The sequence below is a fragment of the Sodiomyces alcalophilus genome, assembly GCF_042370955.1.
Source record: "Sodiomyces alcalophilus JCM 7366 unplaced genomic scaffold ACRALscaffold_2, whole genome shotgun sequence".
Lineage (NCBI taxonomy): Eukaryota > Fungi > Ascomycota > Sordariomycetes > Glomerellales > Plectosphaerellaceae > Sodiomyces > Sodiomyces alcalophilus.
In genome coordinates, this window is record NW_027263533.1 from 1,157,013 (window position 1) to 1,170,948 (window position 13,936).

Consider the following 13,936-nt stretch of genomic DNA (forward strand, 5'->3'; position numbering starts at 1 on the left):
ACCTACCTCAATTAATACTCTGATCCTCAGCCCAGCCTCAACTTGCACCGCATCGCCGCTTCTACAATTTGTCCATTGCTCTTTCTTGTTTCTTACAGCGAGTATTGATTGATTGGGAAATTGCCATTCATATTTAGACTGTCAAAAAGAGCTCTCACCTTTGCTGCCATGTCTCGCACTAGCCTTGGGAAACGGACGAGGGATCTACCCGATCATGGTAAGAACGATCTAAAGCCTAATCCAAACGTGCCCGACGCTTTCGTTGCTCATATATCTCCACAGCATCGCATGGCGATTCTCCGGCTAAGCGAACTAGACAATCACTCGCCCGCTTGAGAGAAGCAAACGACGAGAACGTGGACCCAGTAAGGACCACTACGCAAAAGAAATCTCGACACGACTTAGATGAGGTCGACAATGACGACAATGATGACAATGACAATGACAATGACGATGACGATGATTTCTGCATCCCGACACCCACACCGCGCAGGCCAGGTCGCCCACGAACCAAGATCGGCGTCTCTAGCCCTGTACCTATCACACCCCAGACACCACGGCACCGAGATGTCTTTGCCAACAACCCCACCACTCCGCGCCACGTTGTCATGTCCGCCGGGAAGCTCTTCAGGAGAATGACTCCTCAAACACCTTCTTCTCCCAGCGCCCAGCTGACGGTGTATCATTCTGCACGGCAACTCTTCGCGCGAGGCGCTGACCCCGGACAACTCATCGGCCGCGAAGCGGAACGTCAGCAGCTGGTCAAATTCGCCGAACGTAGCTCATCCTCCAGCCCTGGCGGCTGCCTATATGTCAGCGGGCCTCCAGGTACCGGCAAGAGCGCCATGGTGAAGGAGGTGACACAGCGGTGGTTGGAAACGTCGGAAACCTCCAACGTGCGCCACGTCTTTGTCAATTGCATGAGCATCGAGCACTCCAGGGATCTCTACCACACTTTGCTCGAACATGTCGGGCATGGCGGCGACCGATCCGAGGCCCAAGCCGTAGCCGCCCTGCAGAAAATTTTCGTCACGTCGAAGAAGGATAGCCCCATCTATATGGTTGTTCTCGACGAGATCGACCATGTGTTGACGATGGGCCTGGAAAGTCTCTATCGTCTGTTCGAGTGGTCGCTGGAAAAGCCGTCCAGGCTCATGTTGATCGGTATCGCCAATGCCCTCGACCTCACCGACAGGTTCCTGCCGCGACTCAAGTCCAAGAATCTCAAGCCGGAACTGCTCCCCTTCCACCCGTACTCGGCAGCACAGATTAAGAGCATTATTACCACGCGACTGAAGAGTCTACTTCCCGAAGGTAGCCAACAGACAACTCTGCCTTTCATTCACCCAGCGGCCATCGAACTCTGCTCGAGAAAAGTCTCGAGCCAGACGGGCGACCTGCGGAAAGCGTTTGAGATTTGTCGACGAGCTCTTGATCTGGTAGAGGCCGAGCAGAGAGAGAAACACGAGACTGAGGCACGGGAGAAGATGCTGCAGATGACGCCTTCCCGGAAGCCGCTCTGCGAAGCCACCAACAAGTCGTCGTCATCCTCCAGGGGCGAGAGTCATAGAAGCGTGGCACAGATGGTGGCCGCGTCGCTTCGACAGCTGACCCCGGAAACGGCGCCCCGGGCGTCTATCGCCCACCTGAACAAGGTTACCCAGGCGGCCTTCAGCAATGGTACGAACCAGAGACTCAAGGCCCTGAACTTGCAGCAAAAGGCGGCTCTATGTGCTCTCGCCGCGCTGGAGAAGCGGAACCGGGAAACGGCAGCACGAATGGCGACGGCACCAGCGACGCCTTCCAAGTCACGGACCCTTGCCCCGACAGTGAAGATGCTTTACGATACATACTCTACCCTCTGCACGCGGGACTCGGTGCTACACCCGCTGTCGAGCTCGGAGTTCCGCGAGGTGGTGGGCAGCCTGGAGGCTCTCGGACTAGTCAGCCCAGTCGAGGGCAAGTTGGGCGGCCTCATGGCGCAAACGCCCAGCAAGAGGAGGCGAAACATCGCGATGGTCACGGGGGAAGAGAAGCGACTTGCTAGTTGCGTGGGGGAGAAGGAGATGGGACAGATGACGGAGGGCGTTGGGGCAGGCATTCTCCAGAGTATTCTCAGCGGAGACGCTTTGGATTAGACCAGTTGGATGTGTAGCATTCGGGTCCTGAAGGGCAGAATTCTTTTTCCCCCTGTTGTCTTATTGTGTTTGGGTTGAGCAGGCGTTTGGGCGGAGAAAGTCTTGTACATCATGGCATGGCATTGCGTGGATGAGATGATTGTTTTGGGGTTTGATATTGGAGTTCTGAGCATACGACCGTGAGACTTGGATAAAGAAAACGAGCGTGGCAGCTAGACCACGACTATCCCGACAGGGGCTAACCGAGAATATACAAAAAACTATGAACCAAGAAATGTTCACTTTAAGAGTATATTATTATGGCCAATTAGATGATGAACACCAGATTGGTTTTATGTGGCGGTTCCGTTGTTTCGAAACGTGTTTGCCGCCATCAACGGGGACCGGTTAATCAAACGGTCGGAATATCCTGTACGAATAATAATAAAGAGAGGACAGGAAAGGCTGAATGGTACATTTGTCTACCAACTTGGTTCTGGTGTGGGTTCAAGGAGATATTAGTGTGTATCTACCTCCGCACTAGCCGTTAGTATGTGCGACTCGCATGTTTTATATTAGTATTCTGCTAGTCGAGGTACTTCGGACACAAATTCTTAGATGAACCCCCTCTTCACACATACATAACCGCCTTGGAATTCCGATTCCTCGTTCGTTCTCTATTATTTTGCTCTCTCTCAATACTGTCAGCCAAAAGATCCCGACTTTGCTCCTTTTGCGACCCACCTGTCTTGGTGCTATTTAACACATTTGCTTTTGCGTCTGTGATACCAATACGGAGAAAGAACAAGGAGAAAGCGCCAGTGGTCGTCGGTACAAGAAGAGCGAAGCTTTCTTGGCAGCGTTGCCCCCGTCATCTCTTGGCACCTGCAGCCCAAACCAAACCGAATCATCAGTGCATCACCCATCCTCTCCCACGCTCGCTCGTCCATCCTCGTCAACCCTCATCGCCCACTCCTGGCATCTAGCGCTCAGCGACCACCGCAGATCACGCACAAACCGCATCGGTTAGCCAACTTCCAGGACCATCGACTAGCTTAGCGACTACGAAGACCACGACGAACAGACGATTACGAAGATCACGACCGCACGGCATCACGGCAACACGGCGACACTGACCCTACAATCCCTTTACCCCCCGCCTTGAATCACGACGTCTTTTTTTGTTCTTATTTTTTATTTGGCTCAGATTCTGACCGGAGTGCCGATTGAACCCTGAGCGGACCATTCAATTGTCGAGAACCCATCACCGTCGCTGTCGTTTCCCTCTTGTCGGAGACTCAAAACTACACAAGGCGAACGGAGGAAATCACGACACGCACGCCACGCGAGGCGCCTTCCCCGCCCTGGCACGGCCTGCTGGATGGTCGGCAACGCGTCTCCTACTGGCGCCTCTCCTACGTCGCCGGCCTCACCCGACACGTTTTGTTCTCCCACATCCTTGTCGTCCTTGTCTCGGCACCAAGACATTCACGTCGTCGACGACCCGCAACCTGCTCGCCGTCGCTCCTTCGCCGCATACATGGGCCCGTATCTCAATTCCATTAGCCCCGTTGATCGGAGACCCTCTCCGGCCCGATCCTTTCTCTCGCGCTTTGCACTCCCCAACCGCAATCGCGCACGTCATCTCGCAGACTTCCACATCAACCCCAGCGAACCCCATCGCCAGTACTCCGCCGGTGATAAGGTCTACGGCTCTGTCATAGTGACCGTCGTCAAGCCCATACGCATCACACACCTGACAGTCTCGCTTCATGGCTACGTTCGTGTCTACAAGGGACCCACCGTCGCCGACCGCGATCAGGCAAATCCTGCCTTGAGTGGCTATCCCTCGGCGCGGTACCATGGCAACGGCTATGCCTCTCTTTTCCAGGACGAGCAGGTCCTCGCTGGCGAGGGCAGACTGGAAGCGTCCAAGTACGAGTTCAGATTCGAATTGCAGTTTCCCGAGAAGGGTCTCCCCAGCAGCATCGATGTATGTTCATAATGTTTTGCCGTCCCTCCATCTGCTTGCCCCTTTCCTTTTCTCCCTGCGCTATCCTCATTGACTTTTTCTTTGATATCTAGTTTGAACGCGGGACAATATCCTACATGATTACCGCAACAATGACACGCCCGACCACAATCAATGCTACAACTACGTGCGAGCGCAAGATAGCGCTGGTCGAGAAAATCGACATTGGCCTCCTCCCTCCCCCTCGGCCGAAGATGATCTATGTCGAACCGATATCCAAGAAGTCAAGGCGAAGAAAGCAGGCAGGGCATGAGAGGCCTCTCGTTTCTCCGGACGTGACTGACCATGGCTCTGACCGTGACTCGGTCACCGAAACGACGACAATGGGAGTTGAAGAGCAAAGCCAAGACGATAACGACGGGCAGGGGAGTCCGGTACAGCACGACGTTCGTAGCGAGGTCAGTGCCGAGAGCGGCAGGACATCGGGCAGCAACCTGAGCGACCGGGTGCTTGATGCGCACGCGGCCACAGCCCTTGCCGCCAACGCAAAACTGCAGGCGGTGGACGAGAAGACCATCATAGCCACGATGCAGCTTCTGAGGGGTGGTGCCCTCGCCGGAGATGCTGCCACCGTACGAATCACGGTACAGCATACCAAGCCCCTCAAGAGCATGCATGGTCTCATTATCACGCTGTATCGGCGAGGAGAAATTGACACGGCTCCGCCGTCCTCCCTGTTTGCCGATGCCATGTCGGAGCATGACTCGCAAAGACTCAAGAAAGAGGATCATTATCCGAGGTCGAGAACGGGGCTGAGCGGCCTCTCCTTGTCCTCTTCTAGATCGCGGCCTCACTTTCGCAAGGACTTGTCGCAAGTCGTCTCTCCCCTCATCATCGACCCAGACACCCTGGAGACGACAGTGTCGGCGACGGTTAAGGTCCCTGAAGATGCTTTCCCCACAATCAAAGGTGTCCCCGGCAGCATGATCAGCTTTCGGTACTACGTGGAAGTCGTGATGGACCTGGGAGGCCGGATGGCGCATAATTTACAAGGCAGCAATCAATCTAGAGGGGGAGGAACCTACCGGACGGGCTCAACCGCCGTGGATGGCAGCAATTATATGTCCCGCGGTGGAAACATCATTGACACGGAGGCGCTGCGGCACAGGAACCTCAAAGGCGTGGTTTGGGGCAGTCTTGAGCTCGTCATGGGCACCGTGGACAGCACCAGAGGAAAAGGGAGGAGCAACACGCTGATGACGTACCAGCTGCGCGACGACTCGGCCAGTCAGGACGAGATCATCAGCCCCTGGTCTGAGGACGTTCGGGTCGAGAACGGCCCACGACATTGCATACAGTCTGCACCATCTACACCCACGCCGCCGTCACAGCCTGCGCCGTCTCAGGGACAGCTGCTGAACGGACAACCCGCCGCAGCACCGCCGCCACACGCAGTCGGTCTAGGTGTTGGCGAAATGGCCCCGGCTTATGTTCCGCCGCCGCGACTTCCGGACGAGGGCACCCTCACCGAAAAGGAACGAGTGAGACTCCAGGAACAGAGGTTGCTTCCCAGCCAACCGCCACAATCTCCAGAAGCTGGACCGTCAAGATCGTCCGCGCCAGAGCCTGAGCCCAATATCTATGATGCGGACGATGAGCCAGCAACGGTACCGTCCACGACCTTAGCTCCCGACTCAGCAGCGGCGGGCGCTGAGACGGACGGCGTAGGAGAAGGGCCCTCGGCCCCAACGCTAGACGAAATCGAATCGGGACAGGGAGTTGACAAGCAAGAGTTGGAGAGGCAGCGACTGCTAAGGGAAGCGAGCGCACCTCCTGAGTTCCCAGAAGATTACGAAGCCGGACCCAGCGGGCCGAGGACACCCAGGGCGCGAGAGGCAGAGGATCACGAACCTTCGGCACCGGTATTAACGGAGGAAGGTGAATACGGTGCCCAATACACATACGACACCGAGACACGGGCGGACACAGGGGGCACATCTTCTGGGGCGTACCACGCGGCGAGATCCGAACCATTACCTAGGTACGAGAGGTGACGCACATGCAGATATATACATTGCGAAGTGGGGTTGATTTCTTGTGCCTTATACCGAGTGGATATTATGTGTCCCTCTCCATGGAGTTGTACGTGACAAAGGCATGCGGCATGATATAGGAGCGAATTATCCGAATTATCTGAAGCTTGAATGGATGATCTAACTTGATTTCATGTCCCGGTCACGGGAAGCCCGGAACCAGCAGTGGCTTGTTTGTGGCGCTGCTTCGAGGCGATGATGTGGCTTACATAATCGATCATTCTAGAACCTGCAGCAGCAACGTAACTCCGTACCACCTACCCTGCCCTTGGTACGCATACCTACCTTAACAAGAAGCGACATCATGTCGGAGTAGCTTCATATAAACAGTTAAACTGAATTCGGTGCTGACGAGGCGCAGCTCCACGATTCATTTTCTTTACTCTCCCCCAGTCTAAACCTCTCCTTCTCTTATAAACGCGCCAATTGTTTCTTTCATTCTAGGGATTTATTTACCACTTGCTATCTGCCCTCTGATCTCTCAAAGTCGTCCCTCTCGTCTTACCAGGCCCTTTGGTGGCCGCGCTGTTCAGCCGCCCTACTCGAAATATATATCTCTGACTTGACCCGAGTCTCTGCAACATGGCGAGCCAAGAGTACTATAACCCGGGGGGTTTCCAGCAGCAGCAGCCCCCGCCACAGCAGCAGCAATATTACGGACCACCGACGCCTCAACCTGTACGCGCTTCCTGTTGTTCTCGTATCTTCTTATAGAAGCCGAAACTTCTCATCCATTTTTCCTCCCTTGCCTCCACTCCCCAGTTCCACATTCACTACTCGTCATCTACGCCATTATCAATCCCGTTTCCATACCGAGATCCCTTTCATACCATCGAATATACAGCGTCTCGACTATTTGACGGACCTGATGCTAACTAACCCCCTCGTCACTACCACAATGACAGGTCTACGGCGGCACACCCCAGAGTCCTCAGGGCTACTACCCACCACCTCAGCCGCAGCCCCAAATGGCCTACCATCAGCCGGGACCCCCTCCGCCGCAGGGTAGCGGCAGCGGGAACCAGAAGCAGAGAGGCTGTCTGGCCGCCTGTCTCGCGACCCTGTGTTGTTGTTTCATGTGCGATGGAGCGTGCGAATGCTGCATGGATTGGTGAGTTCCCAACCTCGTTCCTTTGGAGCAAAGGCCAAGACATGCGCGAACTCTTGTACTAAACAACGTTTCTCTAGTTGTGACGTTTGCGCCGATATGTGTTAGGGTTTGGACATTCTTATTCTTCTGCTGGCGAACAGGGTCCTCTTGTCCTTGGGATTGGTTACAATGCATCGCTTTCATTGTTATCATGAAAACTCTTGGTCTGCATCGGTTGCTGCCTCCTTTTGGGGTTGATTGGGCTGGATTGGCTGGCTGGTAATTCATCTTTTACAGGAGTTTAAACTAGGGAGGCCTCTTTAACGTGTGTCGGTTTTCTTCCCCATCTTTCCACGCGACGTATGGTCTGAGAGTGCAGTTCTGCAGCCGACATAATCCATGGTGAGAGGCCTATATTGTGTACCTGGCATTGTTGCCACTTTGCGAGAAGCGTACTGCGCCAGGACTGGCAGTAGCTGAGCTCTCACCACTCAAAACCAGGTCGCTCGTGTAAAACTTTTGTGCATACATCCTATCATATGACCTAACCGCTTAGAGCTCCGGCAGCCGAACGTGCTACAAAGTCATGGAACATATAAAGGAACTGATAAAGGATAATGCCGGTCAGACCCCCTTCTGCCTCATCCATCACCACATCTAGTTGTCAAGCTCGACGTAATTGGCGGGGAATAGACCCTGTTTGTTGCCTGACTGGCCGAACCACCAGTCCTCGTCAGGGAATTCGATATTCGTAATCTTGTCGTTCTCGTTGAAGCTCAGTTCTAATTTGCAACGTTAGTCAAACCCACATTGTTGGCGTATGGCCGAGAGGTTGAATCTTACCATTATCCTCGGCGGCTTCGTAGTCGTACAAGGCCGTGGCAGTGCGCCCCTGCGAAGCGGAAGCAGCCGCAGGTTGCGGTGGCGCGGGCGCAGATGCCGACGACTGGACCGGGGCAGCTGATGGCGCCGGCGTAGGATCGTCCGCGACAAGCTCGACGTAGTTACTGGGGAACAGACCGCTCTCACCCTTGGAGTTGGTGCCCATCCACCAGTCCTCGTCCACCATGTCGATATTGGTAACATACTCGCCCTCGCGAAGATCAATCTCGTTGTCCTCGGCCTTGTCGTAATCGTACTGGATAACCGCGCGCTTGCCGCCAGCCTGGCCACCCGGCTGTGCCTGGCCCGCTGCAACCTGGTCATGGCCAAACTCCTGCTCAGCAGCCGCCGTGGCAGCGCCTCGTCCCATGTCATACGACTCTTGCGCCGTGTCCTCCTCCTTGGGCAACGCCCTCTCGATCTCCTGGATCGGGATGGGGGGAGGCTGGCGTTCCTCGGCACGCTCCAGCTCCGGCACAGGGCCGCGGGGGACAGGAACAGCGACGCGGACAGGGGAATGTTCGCGTTCTTCATAGGCGTCCTGCTCAGGTTCGGTCGGGCGTTCGGCCGGGCGGGGTGGGATCGGCTCTGGTGCCTCCTCCTCTTCATCTGTGGGTGGAGGCGGGCGAGCCGGCAAGCCAGGAAGAGCAAACCCACCGGATGGCCTCGTCTCGCTCGGAGGAGGGGGCGGACTGGGTTCTTCGGGCTGCTCCTGGAGCTCGTCGCGCGCAGCTTGGGGTCGAGGAGGAGGAGGGGCACCGACACCAATAGGTGCGGCGTCCTTGAAGCGGTCCCGCAACGCGCCGACGCCACCACTCGTCTCCGAAGGCTCTTCGCTTCGCTCGACGGCATCTCCCGTGTTTTCTTTGCTCAGTCCGCCTGGTGATTCCCGACCATACCCTGGAGCCTGCACCGGGGCCCACGACTTGCCCGTATAGCCACTCTTCCACTCTCCGCTTTTTTGGACGCCCAGAGGAGTGGTGACGGAGGAGCCACTCTTTTGGATGCCCAAAGCGGCAGGGGAAGGCGCCGGCACCGCACCTCCCTCCCTCGCCTTCTTTTCTGCCCAGAGCTGTGCGGGAGTTTTGCCATCCTTGTCTGCAAACGTTCGACTAGCAGCACCAACCGGAGGTGGCGTATGAGCAACCGGGGAACCGAAGCCAAGACCGCCTGGCGTGGGTGCTTTGGTACCAGTAAAAGTCGAATCACCAAACTTGCGTGCCACCTTGGGCTTTGGCAGCGAGGTCAGACGTTCCGACTGCGGTTGGTGAAAGGCGGCACTGCGCTCGGCCAGGGATTTGGGCTGCTCCTCCTGTTCCTCGCTGCTCGCCTGAGGCTCAGGGGGCTTTTGCGATCTCGCCCGAATGGCGGCGATATCGACCTTCCCCACGGGTTCGTAGGCACCCTTGACGGGGGCGGGACGGTCATCCTCCTGGTTCTTTGCTGCGGCACGGATGGCGGCAATATCAACTTTTCCAACTGGCTGGTAGCCTCCCTTCACGACGTCGCTGCGGTCTTCTTCTTTCCTGGTAGGGGTGAAGCGAGAGGGTTCCTGGCGTTGACCCGTAAGCTCTGCCATGTTGACTTTGGTGGGCTTGTATGCCGATTCGACTTTCTCGAGTTCAGTCCGGGTGACGGGCGGGGCATCGTCGCCCCAGCCATCGGCATCGGCATTGGCCCCTCTCTGATTTCGGGCCGCTACGATCGGATTAACGGCGGAGGATGCAGTCGGAGTAAACACAGGCTTCGAAGCCACTGGCGGCCTCGGGGCGGCAGAGGAAGGGACGGAAGAGCCAGCGGAGTACTTGGCACCTGAAGCATCGGCGATCTTCTTGACAATCGTCTCCGGCTCAAGGTCGGCATCGGAGCGAGCAGTTATTTGTACGTGATAGCCATGCAAGACCTTGGAGACAGCAGCGGTATGCGTGGTGAAATAGCCCTTGGTCCTCTCTGGAACACCGCCTCCGCACCAGGCGATGAGGGCAAACTTGGGAAGGCCCGAATTGGGGTCCTTGACCTTGACGAAGGCGAATTGAATGCGGCCCTCGCTGAAATCCTCAACCAGATCGGATAGCTCACCCTCTAAGTAACGGACATCGCGTCAGCCGGGTCCAAGAATAATATCTCAAGTAGGAATCCGTCCTTTCCATACGTACCTCCAGTGCTCTGGACCTTGAGGACACTCTCCTTCGAACCAGTGTCCTGGAAGGCGTTGGCTAGGGGAGCCTGAACCGAAAACAATGCCCATTGAGCATGTGTTGGGGAGTCCGAGCTCGGGGCTGGCCCGTTGATGACGGCCTGGTAGCTACTCTTGATGGAGGGCCCGTTGGTGGAGAGATTGAGCGACGCCATAGCTATGGGCTGGCCACGGGGTCAATTTGGACGTTCGAACAAACGTTTTCGTGAGAAGCCGGCCTGGTGGTCGATAGTGAATTTGGGTGCTAGAAAGAGGGGAGGCCTTGGCTACTACCAAGTACAACGTAGATAGTTGAGAGCAACAAGCAGTTCGTGGGCTGCGGTTTACTGTGCAGCACATACGACTAGGTGTCACACGCAATGTCTGACGACGGAGGCTGACGTAACAAACACTGATACCTAGGCACGGACTGGGAGGCTGTGCACCAACAGCGAATGGGTGTTGAAGGATCCTGCTTGGTACATAGGTAACTCACTCAGATGTATGTACTGTGTACCTTAGACTACAACGTACGCCCACCACGTGCCAGCCTTGAGCGGGGAAATTGCAACAGCGTGGACGGACTCTCTACCTACTTCGTAGGTACCCCTGCCAGCGTCAGGGGATGGCCCCGTGTAGAGCGATAAAGCTTCACACAATGTATAAAATACAAAGCTTCCATCCTAAATGACGCCATATCACTTTTTCTGGTTCCATATATCTGACAGTAGCATCCGTATGCATTAAACGAATATAACATCACCCACTAGCGTCTTAGGCAAAGAAAGCTTTCGAAAACTCTCTCATCTTGGAGGGGTTCTGCCCCGCGACCAGTGGAAAGCTTTGGGGATGATTGATAATTAACCGCCACTTGCTGCCTTTTCTTTTCTGTACCACCTTTTTAATCAGGGGCAGTATCAGATTGATCTATTGATCTGTTTTCTCTTCTGCATAAAGATACCGTATTCGAGATAGTCGTTCGTCTACAACCATATCGTCGACACGACTTGTGTAGCGCAACCGCAATTTAGGTACGCAGCAACACGTTTTCGACTTGAGCATACGGTATTACAAAGCACGAAAATGTCGACCATCAAGGAGATCACGAGCATTCCGGAGTGGGAGAGGCATGTCGAAACACTCCCATCGGCTACTCTCCTCATCATGTCTTTCCATGCGCCCTGGGCCGCCCCCTGCGCCCAGATGGCGACCGTCCTGTCTACGCTCGCCGCCGACTACCCTGTCACGGACCCTCCCGAAACATCTTGGGTGTCGATCAATGCCGAAGAGCTGAGCGATCTCAGCGAAGCCTATAACGTTACCGCCGTTCCCTTCCTCGTCCTCATCAGGAACGGCCAGGTTCTCGAGACAGTCAGCGGAAGCAGTGCGGTCAAGGTGCGTAACGCGATCGAGACACAGGCCAAGAAATCCGCGGGCTCGGCTGGAGCCGTCAGCACGAACGGTCTCGAGACGGCCAAGACGAACGCAATCAGCGCGGCGGCACCCGCAAAGACGGAGGAGCCAGTAGACCCAGAAAAGGCAAAGGAAGAGCTTTTCAAGCGGCTTGAGGAGCTGGTCAAGGCCACGTCGGTGATGCTGTTCATGAAGGGATCCCCCAGCGCGCCAGAGTGCGGCTTCTCGCGGCAGATAGTGGGCATTCTGCGCGAGCACTCGGTCAAGTATGGCTTTTTCAACATCTTGGCCGACGACGAGGTACGGCAGGGCCTGAAGGAGTATGCGGATTGGCCAACATACCCCCAGCTGTGGATCGATGGCGAGCTTGTTGGCGGGCTAGATATCGTAAGTGAATACCAAACTCGCCTCAATCTCTGGGCCCATCCGCCATGACTGACTTTTCCCAGGTCAAGGAGGAGCTGGAAAACGACCCTGAGTTCCTGGCACCTTATAGTGTCAAGTCGAATGCCGAGAACGCCGCAGCCCCATAAGTCGAGTTTCGTAATCAAAGGGCCATCGAGGCCCATTAAGCACGTGCGCAACTCCGACGAATGTTGCCTTGCGAATAGAAGTTGATGTCAGCCATGGAAACCATGGCCCCACTCGAACAGCGAATTACCGCGCAGGGGACTCTGTGCCCAGATACGACCGCAGGGGCGTTCGATCCATGTTGGTGACTGCAACAGTTCGCTACAGTTCTCGTTCTCCGTGATATACTGGGTCGTTGCGCAGAGTTCCTGGGAAATCGGAAAATGGACAATGTACGTCTGGGCCTACGAGAGGCCGAATAATGAGACCCTGACAAAAATAGCGTGGGGAAGACTTGGCTGCTTTTGTTGAAGGCCTGGTTGGCATAATGGCCCTACAGAGAATAGATTTACTGACTTTAATGCTCCGTTGGTTTCCGTATCTTGAGCATCGTGTCCTCTTGTTATTTGATGGAGTCACCACGCTCCCGTAGTAGCTACATGAAACGACATTATCGACTCGAACCAGGTCTTGGTAGCGAGTAATAGCAAGAGTGCGTTGGAACCTCTGTTAACACGCCCGCAAGTGCGACGGTGTGTGTGCCTGATTTGAACAGGCACCAGACATTGATCCTTTCCACACCAATACGCAAAGCCAGAGTTAAAAAGGGCCGGATGCTTCTGTGATCTCGCTTCGAAGGGAGTTACATTTGTCGAACGCAGATAAGGGAGCTGACGATGATTCACACGGCATGCTTGAATCGATGATCACGTCTCTGTCTAGAAACGCACCTTCGACGGAGTAGTGTAAAGGGCTTATTAATCATATCCGTCCAGGGGTGTCTTAATCCTGAGGCGAAGGAGGCAAAAATAGCTCACCAGACAGGGAGCCCAGGTGATGGCAAATCCCTACGTTGTAAATTATATATGGCATTGGGTGTTAGTCAAAGTATACCCAAAAGTCCTTGTTCATGTGCCTCATCTGGTTTATGGGTTATCACCCACAAGTCGAGAGAACCCAAGATACGTTTACGTTTGGTTTGGTATTACATGTGTACCTGTCGCCGCCGGGTTGGTTCAGTTGTTTGATTTCTGCCCTAATGATTACTGGGCAACTTTGATATTCGGTTTTTCAGGTGGTCTTGGTTTCTGCTGCACCCCTCAGTACCCCTCAGTACCTACCTTATTATGTACATTGGTAACCAGTACCTAGGTATGCGAGCCTCGGCAGGTACAGCCCTATACGACCTAAGTACCATAGGAGGCGAGGTACAGTGGTTCATGTACCCACTTAGTATCGGGTCCCCCAACGTCCTGTCAGGCTGCCTGGTGCATCAACTTTCTCTCGTGTTCCTTCATGTCCATCAGTATTTCGCCCACTTTATCTCCTTCTAACCTCTAGCTGCCTGCTACATTGCTTGGCTATGACTTGTATGCCAGGGCATCAAGACACTCACTATTCCCAGGTGCCGTTTCCCCGGTATGTCACATTACTCTCTACAAAGGGGTGTTCCCTGGTCGACATCATGGCGCCCTGCATTATATACGGTTAGACACAAAAGTTCGCCGACAAACTGACTCTAGATTTAGTACATATCTACCAACTACCTATCCCCGTCACTAGCTGAGGCTTCCTATCCGATCGCATGTGCATCCCACCTCCGTCCAACTACCTGGTTCGCTG

At 55.0% G+C, this 13,936-nt stretch overlaps 5 protein-coding genes across 5 annotated transcripts; 4 read left to right on the plus strand and 1 right to left on the minus strand.

Annotated features, from left to right (window-relative positions):
• Positions 1-168: 168 nt before the first annotated feature.
• ACRALDRAFT_1079740 (uncharacterized protein) lies at positions 169-2,138 on the plus strand (the record flags this gene model as incomplete). The annotated part of the gene is made up of 2 exons (XM_071018936.1): positions 169-217; positions 283-2,138. 2 exons carry the CDS (start codon positions 169-171, stop codon positions 2,136-2,138), a joined length of 1,905 nt encoding a protein of 634 aa, XP_070876590.1.
• A 948-nt stretch (positions 2,139-3,086) lies between these two features.
• Positions 3,087-6,307, plus strand: ACRALDRAFT_1074560 (uncharacterized protein). Its single transcript, XM_071018257.1, has 2 exons — positions 3,087-4,110; positions 4,203-6,307. The coding sequence occupies exons 1-2, from the start codon at positions 3,499-3,501 to the stop codon at positions 6,141-6,143; spliced, it is 2,553 nt and encodes an 850-aa protein (XP_070876591.1). The 5' UTR covers positions 3,087-3,498; the 3' UTR covers positions 6,144-6,307.
• A 199-nt stretch (positions 6,308-6,506) lies between these two features.
• On the plus strand, positions 6,507-7,630 carry ACRALDRAFT_1060910 (uncharacterized protein). The gene is made up of 3 exons (XM_071016325.1): positions 6,507-6,860; positions 7,088-7,293; positions 7,371-7,630. The coding sequence occupies exons 1-3, from the start codon at positions 6,765-6,767 to the stop codon at positions 7,396-7,398; spliced, it is 330 nt and encodes a 109-aa protein (XP_070876592.1). The 5' UTR covers positions 6,507-6,764; the 3' UTR covers positions 7,399-7,630.
• A 299-nt stretch (positions 7,631-7,929) lies between these two features.
• Positions 7,930-10,506, minus strand: ACRALDRAFT_2100589 (uncharacterized protein; the record flags this gene model as incomplete). Its single annotated transcript, XM_071023018.1, has 3 exons — positions 7,930-8,054; positions 8,116-10,236; positions 10,311-10,506. The coding sequence occupies 3 exons, from the start codon at positions 10,504-10,506 to the stop codon at positions 7,930-7,932; spliced, it is 2,442 nt and encodes an 813-aa protein (XP_070876593.1).
• A 637-nt stretch (positions 10,507-11,143) lies between these two features.
• ACRALDRAFT_1047597 (uncharacterized protein) lies at positions 11,144-12,701 on the plus strand. The gene is made up of 2 exons (XM_071015510.1): positions 11,144-12,130; positions 12,193-12,701. Exons 1-2 carry the CDS (start codon positions 11,414-11,416, stop codon positions 12,274-12,276), a joined length of 801 nt encoding a protein of 266 aa, XP_070876594.1. The 5' UTR covers positions 11,144-11,413; the 3' UTR covers positions 12,277-12,701.
• The last annotated feature ends 1,235 nt before the right edge of the window (positions 12,702-13,936 follow it).